At 37.3% G+C, this 21,038-nt stretch overlaps 1 protein-coding gene across 1 annotated transcript; it reads left to right on the top strand.

The window, feature by feature from the left end:
- The first annotated feature begins 8,576 nt into the window (after positions 1 to 8,576).
- On the top strand, positions 8,577 to 11,138 carry LOC113644107 (C-C motif chemokine 8-like). The gene is made up of 3 exons (XM_027148664.2): positions 8,577 to 10,418; positions 10,541 to 10,658; positions 10,786 to 11,138. The coding sequence occupies exons 1-3, from the start codon at positions 10,358 to 10,360 to the stop codon at positions 10,931 to 10,933; spliced, it is 327 nt and encodes a 108-aa protein (XP_027004465.1). The 5' UTR covers positions 8,577 to 10,357; the 3' UTR covers positions 10,934 to 11,138.
- Positions 11,139 to 21,038: the final 9,900 nt, after the last annotated feature.

Here is a 21,038-nt window from a genome sequence, read left to right as displayed (position 1 = left end):
CACAGTTGACAGTGTGAACGAGAGTGGCGAGATACAACAAGGGAAGAAGCTGGGAGAGGATGCGATGATGCGCATCCAATCAGCTCAGATCTCGCGCCGGGAACCAATCATGTCCCTTGTCTAATAAACAAAACATAACCTGGACATGGCAACATCTTATGGCTCGCACATGACAACAATGGCTCACAAAAAGAAAAAGAACAAGGCATACAAAAGGCAACCAATCAATGTAACCAAGGAACAGGTAAGAGGGCGAGATCATGGGACAGAAAAGGGCATAGAACACATAGAATCAATAGGGTGGACAATGAGAAAATATCTCTGATGGTGTGGCAAGAGACTGTCCAAGCTCCTGACACTGACATTGGAGCTTCATCAGTCAGACATGGCCTAGTTGATGGTTAGTGTTGAAGGCTGAGAAAAAGATTGTACAGTACTTCCTTCTCAACATTGGTGATTAGGTAACCAGCTACCGCCATTATTAAAAATTTTTTTTCCATAGACAACAGTCATGGGCTGTTACGTAACATTAAAAATCCCCCAGAAACACTTCCACTTGACATCTTAAATGTAATCATGATAACGCTCTGTTCAAACAAAGAAGATCCACTTCCATCCACTTCTCAAACAGGTACAAAGGGAGTTGTCTAATATTGACGTAAGAGAAATTTGAAAGGTTAGCAGCTACCAAGCAAAAAAAAAAAAAAAAAACATTTGCTTAGCTTTATGACAAATGATCAAATCATATCATTTCATTGGCAACACACTCTGGCAAACTTCCGTCTAAAATTCCTGTTTATTTAAAGACATACAAGATTTTGCACAGTCAGAGCTCTGGCTCTAAGAGAAAGAGAAGTGGTCATTGACAAATGTGAGAAGAGAACTAAGGACATAGTGAATGTTTCGTTTTCCATTTCTAGAAATACATTCATTCATACATTTTCCTTCCATTTTTCCTGGTTAGACTTAGGGTAACAACAGGCATAGATCACCCTAGACTACTTGATCCCCGGTCACAAATTCCAACAGGTACACGATGTTTCCTCAGATCTTCATTCAGGTTCATGAATTCTTTCCCATTCTTTCCCCCTCACTTGAATGGAGCATTACGTTCTTTTCCAGGAGAGAATCTTGGCCTTTGCCTTGGAGGACTTTAATTTTTTTCATTCCAACCACTTCAAAGTCAGCAGAATCATTGAATCAAGGTATGTAGGAAGCCCAAACATCAGGTGCTTCTCTGCAGACCCCTAGGCCTGCCTCATGGGGTGTGTCTCAGTATCCTTTTTTCAACCATTCTTTAAATTTTTCGCCATTGCTGCTTGTCTATAGCACTATTCGGACGGGACTAGTTTTACGTGGGGACGTGGAGTAATGCAATTTTATCTCAGGACGTCTGTAATATTAATTGGCCAATTCGGACGGGACAAGACATCTCAGTAAAACTAGCAGAAGTGGGAGGGGTAACTCGCTTTATGCACCACAGTAACCTCCTTGTCGTAATGTGCATATGACGTTGCATCCTGTTTCAAGCGCCTCCATGCTTGCAAAACGCGCCAAAAACAACTTTTAAACAGGAAATGACGGAATTTTACCGTACATATTTACAGCGGGTCTATTCGGACGGGATTAGTATTACCTGAGGTCATTTTTACGGACCTTTTTACAGAAGGTAAAAGTCGCCGTAATCTTTACTGACATTGTCCGTAATGATTACCGAGATGGCGCATTTGGACGGGACTAAAATCACCGAGAAGCTCTGGTAATAATTACTTTACCCCCCACGTCCCCACGTAAAACTAGTCCCGTCCGAATACTGCTTATGACATTCTAAGACTTAAATCCAAGGCATTTAATAAGCCCCTTTGAGATGACAAAGTCCTGATCAACAAGGGGAAAAAATGTTTTGTATTTCATATTTATCCATTGCTGTTTTACAATGTCTTTAAGGTAGTCTTTTAGACCCTACCACGAATTCCACTCTAAAAACAGAGCGCTCTGTTTATGTTCTTTTTTTTTTTGCTACAGATACAGAGGATCTCCCATGTACTTTGCTGAGAGATTTCATTAATCTAATCCCTGAAGGACACCTCTGGGATTTGGTTGAAATTAAAGCTTCCATTTTCTGCCCCACTTACAGGAAGTTCAAGGTGGCTTATTTATTTATTTATTTAATGGCGAATCCTTCATGCCTACACTACACCTTTTCCATGATATATAAACCTCAGAATCTACCACTGGAGGTCTGTGGGCCCTGAGATCACAACTTACAAAATACTTTGGGTTAAACATTCATGGTATAAGAACTGTCCAACCCGGTCCCTATATCACAGACAAAAACTGATTCAAAAATTTTAACAAAGATTATCAGTGTATGAATGATACCTAAACTGCTGGAGAGTCAGACCAGAGGAGAAAAGATGAAAAAAAAAAACCCTCCAAGTTCAAAACTCACATATTGTGTTTAAGAGAGATAACATCACAGGCCTGCTGCATTGGTAAACACAATTAGTAATAATTAGTCCTGATATCCAACCTGCATACAGAATTAAGATACTGTTATATAAAAATATACAAATCTACCCTGCAATATTTGTCAAGAAATATCCCACACTTACAAATGCATACATATCCACTTTTTATACTGCTTGTATTACAATGGATCAAGCGAATATTGAGCCTCCGTCAGGGGACTCAGGAGCAGTGGAACAAGTCAGGGGAGACCCTGAATGGGGTAACAATCCATAGCAGAGCACACTCGCACACACAATTACACATTATGGACATTTTAGAGCTACAAAACTCTATGCAGCCCATTATTCATGTTGACATACTGCTTATCCTGTGCAGAGCTTCAGGCAACCTGCTGGCTATATGAGTATTCCGGGCACAATGTGAGGGACATCCTGGACACTTTACCAATGCATCACAGGGAACAATCACACTTATACACTTATTTACACACTGGCAATTTTTTTAGGTACTGTACTAATCAGCCTACATGACTTTGGACTAAGGGAGAAACTGAAGTACAGAAGCTTATATCCTTATAGCTAGCATATGATCACATTTATATTGATAACTGCAGTTTCTTATGTGGCCAAAATATTTCCATAAGGTTGCATCAGACAACAAAGCTCCTGGTATCTCATGGCCCTGTATTTGCACAATTGTCCTAGGATTTCTGTTCACAAATACCTGTAGTACAGTGACAGAGAACAAGAGAGTTTTTAAATCTGAGACAGAATTTAGTCTAATGTGCTGTGTGTGTAGGTGTGTGTATGTCACTCCACATCTTGACAAACTACCAATGTCTGGTTAGATTGCTGGATTACAGAGTATGGTTATCGGATCTCGTGATAAGTAGAACTTTACTGATCACTGAGTTGGTGATTTCTTGTCACATGCTGTTGACAAATTCTTAGAAATTCCATTGATGGTATGACAAAGCAAATCACACTGGAATCCTGACTCTGCAGTCTGACTAATATGATGTCCAAAGTGAATCTCACACTTCATATTTTTATATACTGTATTTATACAATGTTGCCTCATATTCCATCAGGTCATGGATCTTCCCCAGGGTCTTCATCCAAAATAAGCTAAATCCAATACCCCTTTAGATCAATGGAGCATTCCAAGAACTATGGCCTTGGACATTGAAGTCATTGAATCAAAGTCATTGAATCAAATTACTTACTTAGGTAGCCCAGTTACCATGTACTTGTCCCAAAACTCAACCCCCGACCCTCCAGGGTTGGATCCCAGTATCTGTAATCTGGATAGAATTGACAGTTGAGACATGGTAGATTAGTGGTTCCGGTGTTAGACTACTGATCAGAATGTTGTGAGTTTGAATCCCCGGTCCAGCAAGCTGGCACCATTGGGCCCTTTAGTGAGGCCCTTAATGCTCAGCTGAAAAAATGTAGGTCACTCAAAAAGCTGTATATTTTTGCCATTGCTTTTTGTGTGTATTTCTGGTGACACATCTGAGAGGCATTTAAGCCTTTTGCCATGACAGGTCCTGATCAGGAAAGGGAACAAATTATTTTGGTAAAAAATATAGAGGATATATTAGATCATATATATTACTTCTTCTACAATTACAGTATGTACACCTTGTGTTTAATAAAATGAGACATACTGTATGACCTGAATCTCTCTCAGCCCCTACATTCACTTCATCACTCCATTTGTTATGTGTTTGTGTGGGACTGAAACATACCTCGAATGCACATTGAGAACATTTAAGATACACGATTGGGTACACCTATCCAACTAAAACCTTTGTCTACATTTCAGCTACATTACATTTCCACATTATTGTCTAGAATCTGTTGGAAATGGAATTATTGGGTATTTCTATGTATGGTTAACATTTAACAGGCTAAACAATGAATATGGCATGACTCCATTTAAGTCATGAGTTTATTCATTAAAAAAGGAAGGGAATTCAGTGTGATCAGCTGCTATTTTAAGAATTACCATCAAACAGAGAAGCTAGAATGTTCTGTGAAAAAAAAAATGTTGGTAGCAACTGGTTGCCACAACAAGTGTCATTTCAGCTAGGGTTAAAAAAAAAAAAAAAAAAATACTGTGATTAATACAATCGTATAAATACTAAATTCTCACAGGGTGTAGATTTGTGTTAAAATTAAAAACCTTGTTACATAGTTTCTAGAGAAACCAGACCTCAAGCGTTTCATAATCATGCACAGTTGCCTTGCTTAACGCCGAACAATTATGCTTCTCTTTGAACTTCAAACAGTGACAAGAGCTTCATGTGATCTTGAGCTAGAGGGCGCTGGAAATCATATAATGGTGCATAACGTTCACAAGGACATTTGTGATGATCTTTAACGACAGATTGACATACAGTATTTGACTCAAAGGAATTGCATCTGTTGTACATTATTTGCTGTCAAAATAATCTATGTTTTATTGTTCGCTGTAAATCTGAAAAAAAAATAAAAAGCTTGGACTTCGGAGGCATAAAAGTCACAGGAAGAAGTGTGGTTGGGGCGAAAGCTTCCACTTTCTGTTCCCCTCTCGCTTTAAGCTCGGAGCGATTGATTTTGGTGAACCCACGCGGCCTGTGTCACGTTTAGCACATTTTGTGTGGTGTGTATCAGGTATATATTTAGATTAAAGCACTACATGAGTAAGGTTGTATTATGCGGTCAGTGGGAGTTATGGAACTTTACTTTTTAGATGTTGCACTTCATTATGAACCGTGGGAATCGTCAGTTTTCAGTTGTCGTTGTGAAAATATTTCAAATTTATATTATTTTCCTGAAAACAGCTGATTATAATACTAAAATATCAAATTTGCAAGAACAATTTAGAACTGAAAACATATATAAAACGAGCTTAAATAAATTAACATTGTTGATACGTTGACATTTGCAGAAGGAGTCTCCAGTGTCAGCGTTTTGTATCAGGAAGTATCGCCCACCCCCCGACCCCCCAGAAACGTCTTCATGTTTTAACCCTTGTATGGTGTTCGTATATTTGTTACTCAGCCAGTGTTCGTGGGTCTGGTGGACCCGCTGCATTTTTGGGTTTTTCATTCAACCCATTCAAAAATTTGATGTTAAAATACTCTACAGATGTTTACTTCATCCCGATTACAAGCAATATAAACAGCATAGTTGGTTAATATTTGCCCTTTACCTTTATTACATCACATTAAAGTGCTATTCTTTTTTGTTGTTTTTTAATAAAATGGAATTGTCATGACTCAGCCCGGACTTTGGCCACGTGCATCTGTTTACGTTCTTCGTCACATGTCTGCCCCACCTTCGTCTGCTCCTCCCTGTCTACACACCTGTTTCCTATTGTGATCACCGTGTCTATTTACTGTGCTGCGTTGCCTTGTGCATCGCGGAATCTACTGTTGTCCTGTCCTGTCTTCAGTCCATGTCCTGTATCGTGTTCCCTTTGTTTTAAAAGCCTGTTTGTTTTGCTATCCTGCGTTTAGGTCCGCTTCCTTACCCCGCGTCATGACACACATTTTTCAAAACTATTGATGTTTATGAATATGGGTCCCAAAGACCTGAACATCATACAAGGGTTAAGCTGTATGGTTTCAATTGTTTTCCATTTTACCAGAGAAAAATACAAGAGTCTGGTAAATTAAACAAGAGCAATTTTTATACTGTACATGTACTCTACTTGTTTCAAGGAAGATCCACAAGATTAAACATAGCTATGAATGGATAATTAGTAAACATGTAAAACATGAATTTCTTTTTAACATTCAGGCTTGACAGCATACAGTGACCACAATATGCTTCTGGTTTAACCTTATATATATATTTTTTTAAATAACGTTTTAAATATATGTATGTCTGCTAATAGTGTATATAATTGTGATTAGCAAATAAAACTCAAATTTCTATAACCTAAATGTAAGATAAAATGATCAATATTAGGGTTTCTCACATTTGTCAATGTCAATTTATTTCTATAGCACTACACACAACACCAGTTGACTTTGCTTTTACATCAATGCCAAAAAAAAATAAAATACATAAAAAACATAGAAAAACACAAACACACAATATAGTACAATATATTTCATCCTGGATCATATGCTAATTCAAAAAGGTATATAGTAGTAATCTAATAGTAGAATCTAATACTAACAGGCACCGCATTCCACAGTCTGGGAGCAGCTACCAAAAAATCTACCGTTTGTTGATAAGTTTCCCATAGCAGCGCACCACTTTGTGTTTAATTCCTGACTTCACACTCCACCGAATCGATGGTTAGGTTTTGATTTAAAGTGGTTTTGTGAAAACCTATGGAACTGTGGTCGATCCGAAAACTTCATCCAACCACTAGCTTTGAGTACAGTGAAACCACAGAGCGAAAGACATTTCTCAAGCCTACATGCTTCCTTTTCCACATTTACAGTAACAGTGTGACAATGTGATAAGGCAACTATTGTAGTGTGTAGTGTAATTTAATGTAGTGTAGAGTAAGTGTTGCATAATAAGGCTAACTTTTGTGGTGCGGGGTAATGAAGTGAAGTACTTTGTAGTGTAAAATTGTGTTGTGTTGTGTAGCATAAGTGCATTAAGGCACAAATTGCCAGGTAGCAAAGTTTAGTGTTGTTTTATGTAGTGTTGTGATGTGTAATAAGGCTAAAGCTGTAGTGCAGTGTAGTGTAATAAGGTTAAATATGTAGTGTAGTCTGTATAGTGTACTGTAATTGGAATTAGGCTAAAAGTGTGCGCTAGGGTAGCATAGCAAAAGTGTAATTAGGTTACAATTGTGATGTAGGGTAGTGTAGTGTAAGTGTAATTAGGTTAGAATGATAGTGTAGTGTAGTGTAGTGTAAGTGTAATAAGTTCGAAAATTGCGGTGTATAGTGTAAACAGTGATGTGACATACTGTACGGCTAAGTACGGTGACCCATACTCAGAATTCGTTCTCTGCATTTAACTAATTTAAAGTGCACACAGACAGCAATGAACACACACCGTGAACACACACCCGGAACAGTGGGCAGCCATTTATGCTGCGGCGCCCAGGGAGCAGTTGGGGGGATTTCGGTGCCTTGCTCAAGGGCACCTCAGTCGTGGCCGGCCCGAGACTGGAACCCCCAACCATTCAACAACCGACTCTCTAACCATTAGGCCACGACTGCCCCCAGCCCTAAGTGTAATTAGGTTAAAGTTGTGATTTAGGGTAGTATACTGTAAGTGTAACGAGGCTTAAATTGTAGTGTACTGTAGTGTAATACGGCTAAAAGTATAGTGTGTAGTGTAGTGCAAATGTAATCAGGCTAAAATTGTAGTGTAGTGTATATAATGTAGTGTAAGTGAAACTAGGTTACACTTGTGTTGTACTGTTAATGCTCAAATCTGTAGTATTGTGTAATGTAGTGTAAGTGTAATTAGTTGTAATTACAATTAAGTTGTAGGGTAGTGTAATGAAGTGTTGTGTAGTGTAGTGCAATAAGCTACAATTGTAAAGAAACAAGTGTAATTAGGTTACACTTGTGCTGTATTGTTGTGTAGTGTCAGTCTAATAATGCTAAAAGGTGTAGTGTACTGTAGTGTTGTGTAGTGTAATTGTAATTATGTTAACAGTGTAGTGTAGTGTTGTGTACCGTAGGTGTAAGTAGGTTAAAATTGTAGTGTTGTGTGGTGTTAGTGTAATAAGGCTAACATTGTAATTTAGTGTAAATGCAATAAGGTCAAAGTGTAGTGTTGTGTACTGTAATTTCATTCATTCATTCATTCATTCATTCATTCATTCATTTTCTACCGCTTATCTGAGTTCTCGGGTCACAGGGAGCCTGTGCCTATCTTAGGTGTCAGCAGGCATCAAGGAAGGATACACCCTGGACGGAGTGCGAACCCATCGCAGGGCACACACACACACTCTCATTCACTCACGCACCACCATGCATGTCTTTGGACTGGGGGAGGAAACCGGAGTACCCGGAGGAAAACCCTGAGGTACGGGGAGAACATGCAAACTCCACACACACGAGGCGGAGGCGGGAATCGAACCCCCAACCCTGGAGGTGTGAGGCGAACATGCCAACCACTAAGCCACCATGCCCCCGTGTACTGTAATTTGAATAGGCTAATTGTAGTGTGTGTAGTGTTGTGTACTGTAAGTGTACAGTAAGTAGGTTAAAATTGTAGTGCAGTTTAGTGTAGTGTGATAAGGCTAAGTTTGTAATGTTATGTATGTGTAATTAGGTTACATTTGTGCTGTAGTGTTGTATTGTGTACTGTAGTTTGCCCACTGACAAAAAAAATGATCAGTCTATAATTTTAATGGTAGGTTTATTTTAACAGTGAGAGACAGAATAACAACAAAAAATCCAGAAAAATGCATTTCAAAAAAGTTATAAATTGATTTGCATTTTAACGAGTGACCACAGTATTTGATATTTGGTCAGACGTTTATTGAAGTTGGCCACCAGGTTTGCATACATGACAGGAGGGATTTTGTCAACTTCCTCTTTGCAGATCCTCTTCAAGTCTTTAAGGTTTCGAGGCTGACATTTGGAAACTCCATGCACCTTTAGCTCCCCCCACAGATTTTCTATGAAATTAAGGTCTAAAGACTAGGCTAGGCCATTCCAGGACCGTAATGTGCTTCTTCTTGAGCAACTCCTTTGTTGCCTTGGCTATGAGTTTAGGGCCATTGTCATGCTGGACTACTCATTCACAACCCATTTTTAATGCCCTCGCTGAGGGAAGTAGGTTATCACGCAAGATTTCATGATAGTGAAGTTGTCCTGCCCTCTTAGCAGAAAAATACCCCAAAATCATTATGTTTCCACCTCCATGTTTGATGGTCTTGATGGTGTTCTTGGGGTTATAGGCAACATGGTGAGTTGAGTTGATGCCAAAGAGCTCGATTTTGGTCTCATCTGACCACAACACTTTTACCCAGTTCTCCACTGAATCATTCAGATGTTCATTGGTAAAATCAGTACATTAACGTTAATTTAATTGGTTGTAATAGTCTTAACAAACAAGACCAACCCACAAACACAGACATGCACATGGTTGTGTACTTTCCCCTTAACCACCAAGAAGTGGTATTATTTTACCCAGCATGATTCTCAATGAAGGGTCTGACTTCTGTGGTTGAGTGAGGGGAAAGTAGGGGCAAAGGGTTGTGACCTAGTTGAGAAATCAATCAATTCCTTGATGATGAAATGTTCACTATTTTTTGGATATTTGTGGAAAGATTTTCGTTTAGGTAGCCATAAACAGGAGGTTTATGTGGAGATTGTTTTCAGCTCACCATCACCCCCCAGAACTGATGCTTGATGGGTGTTTTGTTTTGCACAGCATTCTGTGTAACCTTTAAAAGACTGTAGTGTCAGCAGTTTCTGAATCTAGTCTGATACTAACAACCATACCATGGACAACGTCACCAGGTTCATGTTTTGTATCCTTCTTATACGTGCCTGTGAATGACTTGTTATGCAGTAATTACTATACAATCCAGGAGCACCATGAAGAACAATTTAACTTTAACTTTCGTGCCAAAGTCTGGAAAAGGATCTATTTGTAGAAAACCGTAGACTTCTCACTATGAGTCTTCTATACACAACTGCCAATAGAATGGCCTCCATCTTTGTGGTTAGGAAAAGAGAACATTGCACCATGACCTAGAAAACCAGGAAACCAAACATATCATGAAGATGCTGATATGATCGCTGGGTGATTTTATGCCCACAAATTAAGTATAAGATGATATCGATCAAAATTGTGACGGTGGTGCTGTAGATGCTGTAGATCATCTTATTTGTTCCTGTGAATATAAACTGGTAGCTTGTCACGAGACGTTCATACCAGTGAAGATACCCTCAGCTGGCAAGATGAAGATGGTATCAGCTGCCTTGCTTCTGCTACTTTTGCTCACTGTGCCTCCAAAACAAGGTAACGATCATGATCCCAATTTAATGCATCTTTATGATGTTTATAGCTTTGCTTGTTTTGCAAATAAATTAATTTTTTAAAAATGCCAATATTTGTGTTTACATGTTTATTTTTTCCTGTAGGTTCTGAAGCATTTCCAGTGTCTTGCTGTTTAAAACTCTGTGACATCAAAGTACGGAAAGAGTTGCTCAAAGGCTACAGCCTACAAGACAAACCCTTATGTCCAGTGAAGGCTGTGAGGTAAGACAATATATTTATTTTTTTAACACACAGACACTAATCTTTACAACTTTCTTTGTAATTAAAGCGACTGGATAATTTTGTGCTTCATTTCCACCAACGACAGTTGTTTTCTTTTTCTTTTTAGATTTGTCACAAACAATGACCTCACAATCTGCTTGGACCCGTCTACACTTTGGGCAGTTAAAACCATGGCCTTTTTGAACAACAAAGGCACCCTACAAGGGAATATCACAACCCCCAATAATAATAACAAAACGTTATCTTATATTTAATCAAAGTCTCACTTGTACTGAACATCACTGTGTTCAAACATTTGATTATCAATTTTGAGTAGCGTTAAGTAGCATTAAGTGGCGACTTTGTATTCTTCATTCTTTTGTATTCTTTGTGAAGGATATATACTATGTCAAATTTTCATCTTTTCCAATCTTGGTAATTTATCAACTGACAATAAAGTTTGATTTTTCAATTTCTGAACAGGAAGCTGTCTGAGTAACATTCAAATTCTATCCGAAGTCATCAAACCTATAAATATTACTGGTAGATTTTTGTAATATAATGTTATTATAATAGTATTATAATATAATGTAATTCTTCAGGATTTGATACGGTGAATAGTTTACGTGTCTAAAATAGCTTAATGCTGTCATGAGAAAAAAACTAAATAATCAAACTAAAATTAACACATGTTCTTGACACCAGAATTGACCAAAAATACAATTTCTACATTTCCAAAAAAAAATTAAATCTATTTTCAGATGCTATGGAAAGTTCTTGATCTGTCTATTCATTACGATCTCACAGTTATAAATATTAATTTCATTTCCTTAATTTCTTGTAAAAATTAATATCTAAAATGCTTGGAATTTTACACAGGAACAAGAAAGTAACTTCGTCCTCTTTTCTATTTTAAAAGTGGAGACAATGGATATATTAGGAACATGTAGCCCTCAGAAACCAAGTAAACATAAAAATAGAAACATTTATAAACATCTAATTGCTTTATGTATCTATCTGTTTAAGACTTTTCGTGAAGTATAATAAAATAGCTAATATCCGCTTAGCAGTCATTAGCTTTAAAGGGTAAACAAGAAACAAAAAGACCCTTGTGGTTAAAAAAAAAATAGTTAGTCGATTACACAACCCTTTTCCCCAGTGCTGTCACCTACTCCAGTAAGAGGTAAGTGTCCTATTTTCTCTCATGTGGTTACAGAGACCAGACCGGTATATTCCGCTTAGCAGTGCTACTCTGGGTGGGAAAAAACTTTTAGTGTGTGCAAAAGGTGATTGATCTTAATTATTTATAAATAAGAAAATGACAATTGCCATGGCTAGAAAAAGGTAACACACCCTTGTTACACTTATTGGCTTGTAATGTAGAAGGTAACCAAGGTGTTTCAGATCGTTTTTTTTTTTTTCCTTTAATGTGATATTAAGGGTGAAAAAAAACATCCATAAGCTTGTTTGATCATGTATGTACCAATCTTTACCAATGAACCAATCACATTCAAAATGTATCAATCAGGAGAGAGAAATCAGAAAGAACCATGGGTCCATCATCAACAAGTGGAGAAAATTAGAGGACCAGAGTGATGGTACTAAATATAGGCCAAGATGAAGCATATAAGGGAGGCTGGAAATAGGCTTAAAAGACAAGTTTGATTAAACCTCCCCACCAAATGATTTTTCAAAATGTGTCATGGAAGGTATCGAATTTTGATGCAAGGTTATATCACGTCAGAAACTGGCCAAAATCTTGATATTTAATCTTTGGACAGACTTCATCCTCAGTGACATCCAACGGCTAATCCTAGTACGCCTCAGAAATGTTCTATAATGTACTATCTATGCATTTCCTGAGGAATTTGTGACTAAGTGCTTCCAGATCATCCTTCTAAAACAATAGGATGTGATTACAGACCATCCACAAGAGATGAGGGAGCTCCTTGACAAGGATTTGGAGATACTATCCCTAGACAGAATCTTTTATTTCAACATATAAAATCAACAATGAACAGTAAGAATAGTTAGGGGAAGTCGTAATTTATTTCCAAACTGAATAACCATGGGTAACTGTATACTGTTCTACAAGTTCCCAAGTTTTGGGACATACTATAGACAAATCCATGGAATATTCCAGGATCACCATCAAGTACAGAGAAATCTTGTTTACTCACCTATACAGCTAGTTGATACTGTTCTTAAGTACCACTGCTTATTTGATAATACATAGTATTTTAAAGTCTCGTCAAGTTATGATTTGTACCTTTCTTAACCAATGCAGCTTCAAAACGGGTATACAGTAATCTAGATGTACTGTATAGTTGCAATAAAAACTCCCTGAGATCACACGAAGCAGAAACCTTGTGAGGAATAAGACTCAAAAGGGAATTCTTCCTCTTTTTGGTGGCATTGGATGGTAGGACTATAAATAGTTTATAAAGAATTGAATGCTTTATATATGTTTTACATATATTTTCTCCCCCTTTATTGTTTTACAACCTAGAACTAGAACCTAGTTTTACAACCTTGAATCTACACAAAAGGACAGTAAGAGGACTGCAAGCCACACACATACCCGATATGGGTATTGACCCAAGGGTTACTCTGAAGGAACTGATGGTCTGAATTGTTTGACTATTTCACAAATTGCTTTGCTTGGCAGATACCCAACACTGCTCATCACTCTAAGAACATCATCCATACAGTGAAGCATGATGGTGGTAGAATCTGTCAGTGCCAGGGAAACTGTCCTTGATTCAGAACAAGTTGGGTATGAGATTTACTGGGTATTCCTAGAAAACCGATTACAATCAACAATAGATCGAGACTTGGGCAGAGGTTCAACTTTGAACAGGACAACAACCTGCTAACCACTGGAGTGTTTTGAAACCAAAACTGGTGAATGTACTAGAGTACTTCGAGAATCTCATTTTGAGAATCTTAGGAAGCTGTGAAGAAGCTCAAGAATATCTGTTCACGAGTGATTTCCATCCTATCTGTTATAACTTGTGCAAAGTAACATGGGCAAAAACAGTCTAGATTCAGATATGCAAATCCTGTGGTGAATAGTTATGTAACCAAAAATAAAGGTGCTTTTTTTCTTAATTAACCTTAACAACAATATTTTGCGCCTTCCAGTTGTAAAACAGTTTAAATCCCAATTAAGTGTTAGAACTTAAATAACGCTGATTAAATTGGATTAAAATACCATTTAATTGATGTTCCTATTATTATTCCAGATCTTTATAAGGTTCTCAGTTATAGCATTAGATAAACATTTTGAACTAAATTACAGAGACTGTTTTTGGGGTCAGGATGAAAGGATGTTCATGGGACAGGGGTATGAACCTACTGCATCTTTGAGTCCACTTCCTGTTGTGTTGTCAGACTCATAATTTCCTTTCATCATGTAATTCATGTAGTTTGATGGAAAGATATATAGGACCTCCCACCATTATAAGACTAAATGCTGCAGGGTCGTAAGTCTCAGAAGACGGCGAAAATGCCTCTTACGCTCTTTTTCTTCTGCACCTCCACAGTGTTCACCAGCGTCTTTGCTTTGAGTAAGTTTTATTTGTGTCAGTACACACTTTTGATGTACTTTGTGTGGTGGCCTAGATTTGTAAGGTCAAGTTGTTATATGTAGCCTCGGTAGGTTGAAACTGCAAAACTTTGCTGTTCTTTTCATTTGCATCTGTGTGTGGTCTTTGCTATCTTCATTTTTATAGCAAATAAGAAAAATATTCATGTTAAATTCCTATTATGATGTCATATTTAACCATCATCTTTGATCCACAGGAAATGGCGCTCCAAGAAATTGTTGCCTCACTATAAATCCTCAAAAAGTCAGTGTTTCAAGTATTGTGAGCTACTGGCCTCAGGATAGTGGAATGTGTCCAGTCGAAGCAATTGTGTAAGTGACCCTATATCTTATATGTACAAACAAAGTCTTTTGGCAATGTTTACATACATGTAAAATTTAGACTTGTTATATAAGTTATTAAAAGGTGTACAATTGCAGCTTTAGCATGTATTTATTAGTATTACTAATTATTACAGTTGTATGGCAGGTAGCGATACCACCTCACAGCTCCAGGTTAATGTCAGTGTTGAGCTTCTCCTTGTGTCCATGAGAGATTCCTCTGGGTTCTCCGGAGGTTCTCAGGGTTTCTTTCACCTCCCAATAGCATGCCTTTTGTTGAACTGGTGATTCTAAATGAATCCTAAATGTAAATGAGTGGAGGGGGCACGGTGGCTTAGTGGTTAGCACGTTCACCTCACACCTCCAGGTTTGGGGGTTCGATTCCCGCCTCCGCCTTGTGTGTGTGGAGTTTGCATGTTCTTCCCGTGCCTCGGGGGTTTCCTCTGGGTACTCGGTTTCCTCCACCGGTCCAAAGACATGCATGGTAGGTTGATTGGCATCTCTGGAAAATTGTCCATAGATTGCGTGAGTGAATGAGAGTGTGTGTGTGCCCTGCGATGGGTTGGCACTCCTTCCAGGGTGTATCCTGCCTTGATGCCCGCTGACGCCTGAGATAGGCACAGGTTCCCCGTGACCCGAGAAGTTCGGATAATGAATGAATGTAACTGAGTGTGTGAAAGTGTGTTTGATGTCCAGTGATGGATGCCGCTGGACTCCAAAACAGCTTACTGAAATGTCCAGCTTTGTATAAAGTAATAATAAATGGGAAATATTGCATTATTGCTACAGAGTGGAGTAAAAGGGCATTGTTTGTAAAGGTTGCTTGGACTCCACAGGTCACTATATGTTGTTGTTATTATTATTATTATTATTATTATTATTATTATTATTATTATTATTATTATTATTATTATTATACATGTATTCTTAAGCATACACATATTCACTTTATTTAAGTAAAATAACCCATATACAGGAAAACCCAGCCTTCTATTTGCTGCTATTTCTATTTTATGTTATTTATTTTATTAATTACGATTGTATTAGCCCACTTGAGAAGATGCTTGAAACCTGCAGGTCACTGTTTATGACTATAATATTATTATTATTATTATTAGTAGTAGTAGTAGTAGTAGTAGTAGTAGTAGTAGTAGTAACAATATTTGTAGTTGTACGGGGACCAATGTCCATTCAAGAAGAGTGCCTGGACCCCACATGTCATTGCTTGAGCCCATTATTATTATTATTATTATTATTATTATTATTATTATTATTATTATTATTATTATTATTATTATTATAAGTAATAGTAGTAGTAATAGCACCATTATTGGTAAGAGGGCCAGGGGCTCTATGGAAACAGGTCACTGGTTTTGGCCATATTCTTCTTCTTCTTATTATTATTATTATTATTAATATTAGTAGTAGTAGTAGTAGTAGTAGTAGTAGTAGTAGTAGTAGTAATAGTAGTAGTAGTAGTAGTAGTAATGAGGGGACTGGGGATTGGACGCTTGGACACCACAGGTCGCTGCTTGTGGCCATAATTGTTTATTAGCATTTATTATTATTAGTAGTAGTAGTAGTAGCAGTAGTAGTATTGTAGTAATAGTAATAGAATTAGTAATAATAGTAGTAGTAGTATTAGTAGTAATAGTAGTAGTGTCCCCTGGTGGTCCAGCGGCAGCATTCTGTTCTCTCTTATTGCCATGGCCCAGGTCCAGTTCCTAGGCAGGGAGCCAACCCAGGGCATCTAGCTTAAAGCCAATACAAAGGTATTTGTGATACAGAGGAAACAAATAATTTTTAGTTACTTACTAGTTATTTAGCAATTCCAGCATTTAGCATGCATAGAGCAACTGCTCAAATCTCTACAGGAAGTGGTGGTTGTTGATAGTTCCTTATGTAAACAATCTTGGATTTAACTTTTTTTTTTTTTTGTGCACAGGTTCATCCTTGATAATGGGAAATCCCTCTGCTCTAACCCTGACTTACACTGGACAAAAAAAGCCATGCGTAAAGTTGATGAGGCAGCAGAAAAGGTGCCAAACCACAGTTCAGGACTGGGATCAGGTGCTTTACAGGAAAACACTGAGACAACCATGTTGCCTTTGACCAGTAGATGGCCTCAAGTGCCTGCACGAGTGGGCATGTCATCCAGGAAGCACAGAGCAAAACCTTCCAAACCACAGCGTGGTCGTAGGAAGCGAATTAAGATCATAAAGAAAAAAAGGAAAGGAAAGAACAAAGGCAAGAAGGAGACACAAAAGACGACCAAGCAACCGGTGTCCAATCACACGTCTTCTTTTACTACGTCTTCTCAAAAATAAGTTTTCATGCTTCGTAAAAATTGATTGTAAAATGGAAAAAAAGGAAAAGAAATAAAACTAAAAGTTTACTTTCTCGAATATATCTATGTGTCTTTACTTTATTATATACGTCCAGCCAAAGATTAATATACCAAGGTTATGAGGTAAAATTTCATGACTTCAACAAAGTATGGACAAGAATTATGACATTCTGGCCATCAGATATATAAAAAACAAACAAACATGGCTACAAATTTTGTAACTGTGACTTTATATATCATATGAACTGATGAAAAAGTGCTAAGACCTTTTTTTACACTATATTTATATAATTTCATAACGATCAAATGAGCTTCATCCGTGTTGAAGACACTTAACTCAAGCAAATACTCTCGTTCCAAGATTGACCTAAAGTCTCCATTTTCCGTTTCATATGGTCTAATTCGGGTGTTTACGTGAGTATAAATATCCAGCAAATCATCACCATTACAGTGATGACATCACTGATGGATACTTGTAAATGAAACTAGAATATCAACCTAACAAACAGCAAAGAAATACCTTGCTTGCATCATATTTCCTGCCTAAAGTGATGACTTATGCCCTTGTATATTTTGACCTGTATGACTGACTTTGAAATTCATACTAAACTCCTCTACGCTGCTATTTCCTGTTTCATACCTGCACTCTGAGACGTATTTTAAAAGGCTAAAAGGATGTCATACTAAAAACAAAAGTCTAGAAATTAATATAGATGTACAGTATACTGAATACATTTTAATAGAGTAGAATTTAATAGAATCACTTTCACCATTAAACATCTCAATATTTATTTCAAGCATGATATATTAGTATTTTTCATGAGTCCATTCTAGGTCTTGAAAAAATGTCTTTTTTAACACATCTTTTGGACGCTTCCAGTAACGGGAAATTTACCGAAGAGCCAAATTTCCAAATTCATCGATATTGTCAATGGTGTGATCATATACGGTTTTTACTTTCAAGCAGATATTACACAAATAGAATTAAATGTAAGATATCTGTGCTTGGGTTGTGTTGACCCATTTAATGCTTTCATGGAGTTTTTTCATTTTACAAACTAGTCATAAGGGTTAAAAATGTCCTCCAGATGTGGAATCAGACTTAAAGACCCCACAGTCATCAGTCATCCTATGGAGGAGGTCTTGGTAAGTGGAAAATGGACCGTGTTGCACACAATTAGTTTGAAGTGCTATTTAAATGCAAGGAAAAAGAAATGTGTGGGTTATCTATAGTTGTTCAACCAGCAGCATCTGCATGTATGCTTTTGACCGCAGTCGTGAAAAACCGAATGAACGCTGTAGTACTCAGCACTTGTGTAACCAACTTATTGGGTTTTTCCCCCTTAATTTGTGAAATGTTGCTCTATAGTATGAAACTATAGCTACTGTCTGTTAGGGTTAAGCAGTTCACTATACACAACTATGCAAGAACAACAATTTGAATTAAAAGGGTATTTTATAAAACAAAAATTAAACATTTATTATAATAATATAATATAATATAATATAATATAATATAATATAATATAATATAATATAATATAGTTATCTAAGCAGTCTCTATCATATATCGCTGAGACAGGAAATACAGTAGGAGCGTATACAAAGAAAAGGAAGAAAAGACGTTTCACATGTCTTGTGCACGAGCTGTAAAGTCAAAGACGTAGGTTTTGCTTTGTGACTAAGTGACTAAAAGTTTCCCCTGTCACTATAGTGGTTTGCGTTTTTTACATCCCCCACTCACGAACACACCAACACACACACACACACACAAAATCTTGTGCTTTCGACTGCGTCGAGCAGGTGTCATTTAGATGACCTTACAAATGTAGGTAACACAACTGTAACTACTGTAAACGACTCTGTGATTTATAATCTTTTACAACCGCAGCATCCAATACATAATAAAACCTCTACAGGATTCTAATCTGAATTTATATCATATCTATAAGATTCCAATAAGACGTGTCTTACATTAAAAGACAAAAATCCTGAAGGACCACTTCTACAGGATGTTTTCATGGGATCTATTTCTTATTCAGGTCAATATTTGGAATTCTAGGGGACATTTTCACGATTTTTTTTTGTCTTACTTGGCCCAATGTAGTCCAAAACCTTACCTGTAATTCACAGTATGTAAAAAATGTAGACCACCAAACTAACATTTAACATTACTGCTGTAAATAGTATGCTATTTTTTTAACACATCATTAGCATAGCATGAAAATTATGTATTTTTTATCTGTTATATGAGAAAATGTTTTAATTTTAACAAACGTTTTTTTTTTATTTAAATCCAGGAACTCCAACTCCCATTATGCATTGCAGCCTACAAACATGGCTGTCGTTGTTGTTGTTGTTGTTGGTTTGTCTAACCTAGTTTATCTAGCAGGGCCTGTACCTTCTTTCTAGAGCGTTAACTGGTGTTTTTGACCTCTTTGCTAATTCTTTAACAAAACTGCCCTACCTCCATCTTGTGACAGGATTTTAAAAATCCCAAAGCAACCTCTGTAATTTTCCGGTAACTTTCTAAAAACATGACATTATTTAAATATATGAAAATAAAATACAAGCAGAGTTCTAATACGATTCAGGTTTTCCTCTAAGAAATATTCTCTGTATCCAGCAGGAGAAACTCTTATCCTTATCTGATGTGAGTCTGAAGATGAAGACTTGACCTTGAGACTGGATATTCAAGGTCATTGTGGCTTACTTTATGCAAGCATGCTTGGATTCAGTTGTATTTTAAATGGGAAAGAATATAGCATTAGCCCTTAAAAGAGATTAGCACACACATAAACACGTGGTAGTGGTCTACAGTGTGAAATGTGACCTAATTGTATTTCCTCTCTTAGAAAACTTGCACACACCGTTCAATGTGGTTCATGCCTGCAGAACTAGCTCAGAGGATCTATAAGCATGCATCGCTTGCCCTTTGTGTTTGAAATATACAAAAAAAAAATCGCGTTAGACAAGATGGTGTGTAGATATGTTAGCTTGGATTTGTTCTCTTTTGTAAATGTCACACCATGTCTTCCTCTGTCAGAGCATGTGTACTGTAGGAGATCAGAAGTCGGGTAACACTTTCTTTTCACGAGGAGGTGGAATATACCTTTCGCTGGGAGTGGGGGGCATGGTTTGGGGTGGTGTAGGCCTCTCCGACGAAAGGTATCGCACCTCGCCATATACTTTGCTGTGCAGACATTTATTTTAAAAAAAAACACTTGTTCAAAGTAGTACATGATAACAACAAATTAGAAGTTTTCTTCTTGTTGTGTCTGGGTCCATCTAAAGATCTGAAAAATGATACAGTATTATGTCAATATTTACCCCAAAGGGAAAGTTCTGTTTATTCAGAGTTAGATTATGCACCTGCTTAAATCCTCTCCATTCAAATTATTGAGCAGAAGCATTTGAGACTTGGTCAATAGCGTCTAGACCACTGACTTTTATGCACAAGCTCTTAACATTAGGAAAATGATTAAAAATGCTGACGATAAGAAAAAAAAAATCTTTAAAAAAAAAATCGATAATGAATAAAAAAAACTAGAATTGTAATAAAGATAATGAAATGAAGTGGAATGGGAGTCTAGTATATAGTAAATAGTATATAGCTTATTATATAGCACTTGATATTTATAGCATATCCTATCATATGCATTGTATATGAGGAATGGCTTGGACTATTCCCTGCCAGGACACTAGGGGTACATTCTGGCAGGTTTTTTGCTTATCTGATTCTTTGTTTTTGTTTTGTGTATCGTGTTTGCCTCCTTATCCTTAATCCGTTCCCGCCTCTGCAAACCGGTCCCTTATGTCTTTCCAATTACCTTCCCTATTTAATCCTGTGGTCTTGCATCTGGTTTTGGCTGAATCCATTTACATTTATGGCATTTAGAAGACACCCTTATCCAGAGTTACTTACAATTAAGGGTTAAGGACCTTGCTCAGTGGACCAGCAGTGGCAGCTTGATGGACCTGAGATTCGAACTCATGACATTCCGGTCAGTACCTAAAGTACCTTAACACCTTAGCCATTAGGCTACCACATCCCTCGAATCCTTGTCTTTCGTTTGCGGTCTTCGATTTGTTATTGTTTTTGTTT

Source organism: Tachysurus fulvidraco, chromosome 1 (assembly GCF_022655615.1).
Source record: "Tachysurus fulvidraco isolate hzauxx_2018 chromosome 1, HZAU_PFXX_2.0, whole genome shotgun sequence".
Lineage (NCBI taxonomy): Eukaryota > Metazoa > Chordata > Actinopteri > Siluriformes > Bagridae > Tachysurus > Tachysurus fulvidraco.
The sequence above is the reverse complement of the archived record's forward strand: the minus strand, read 5'-3'. Positions and strand labels throughout refer to the sequence as shown.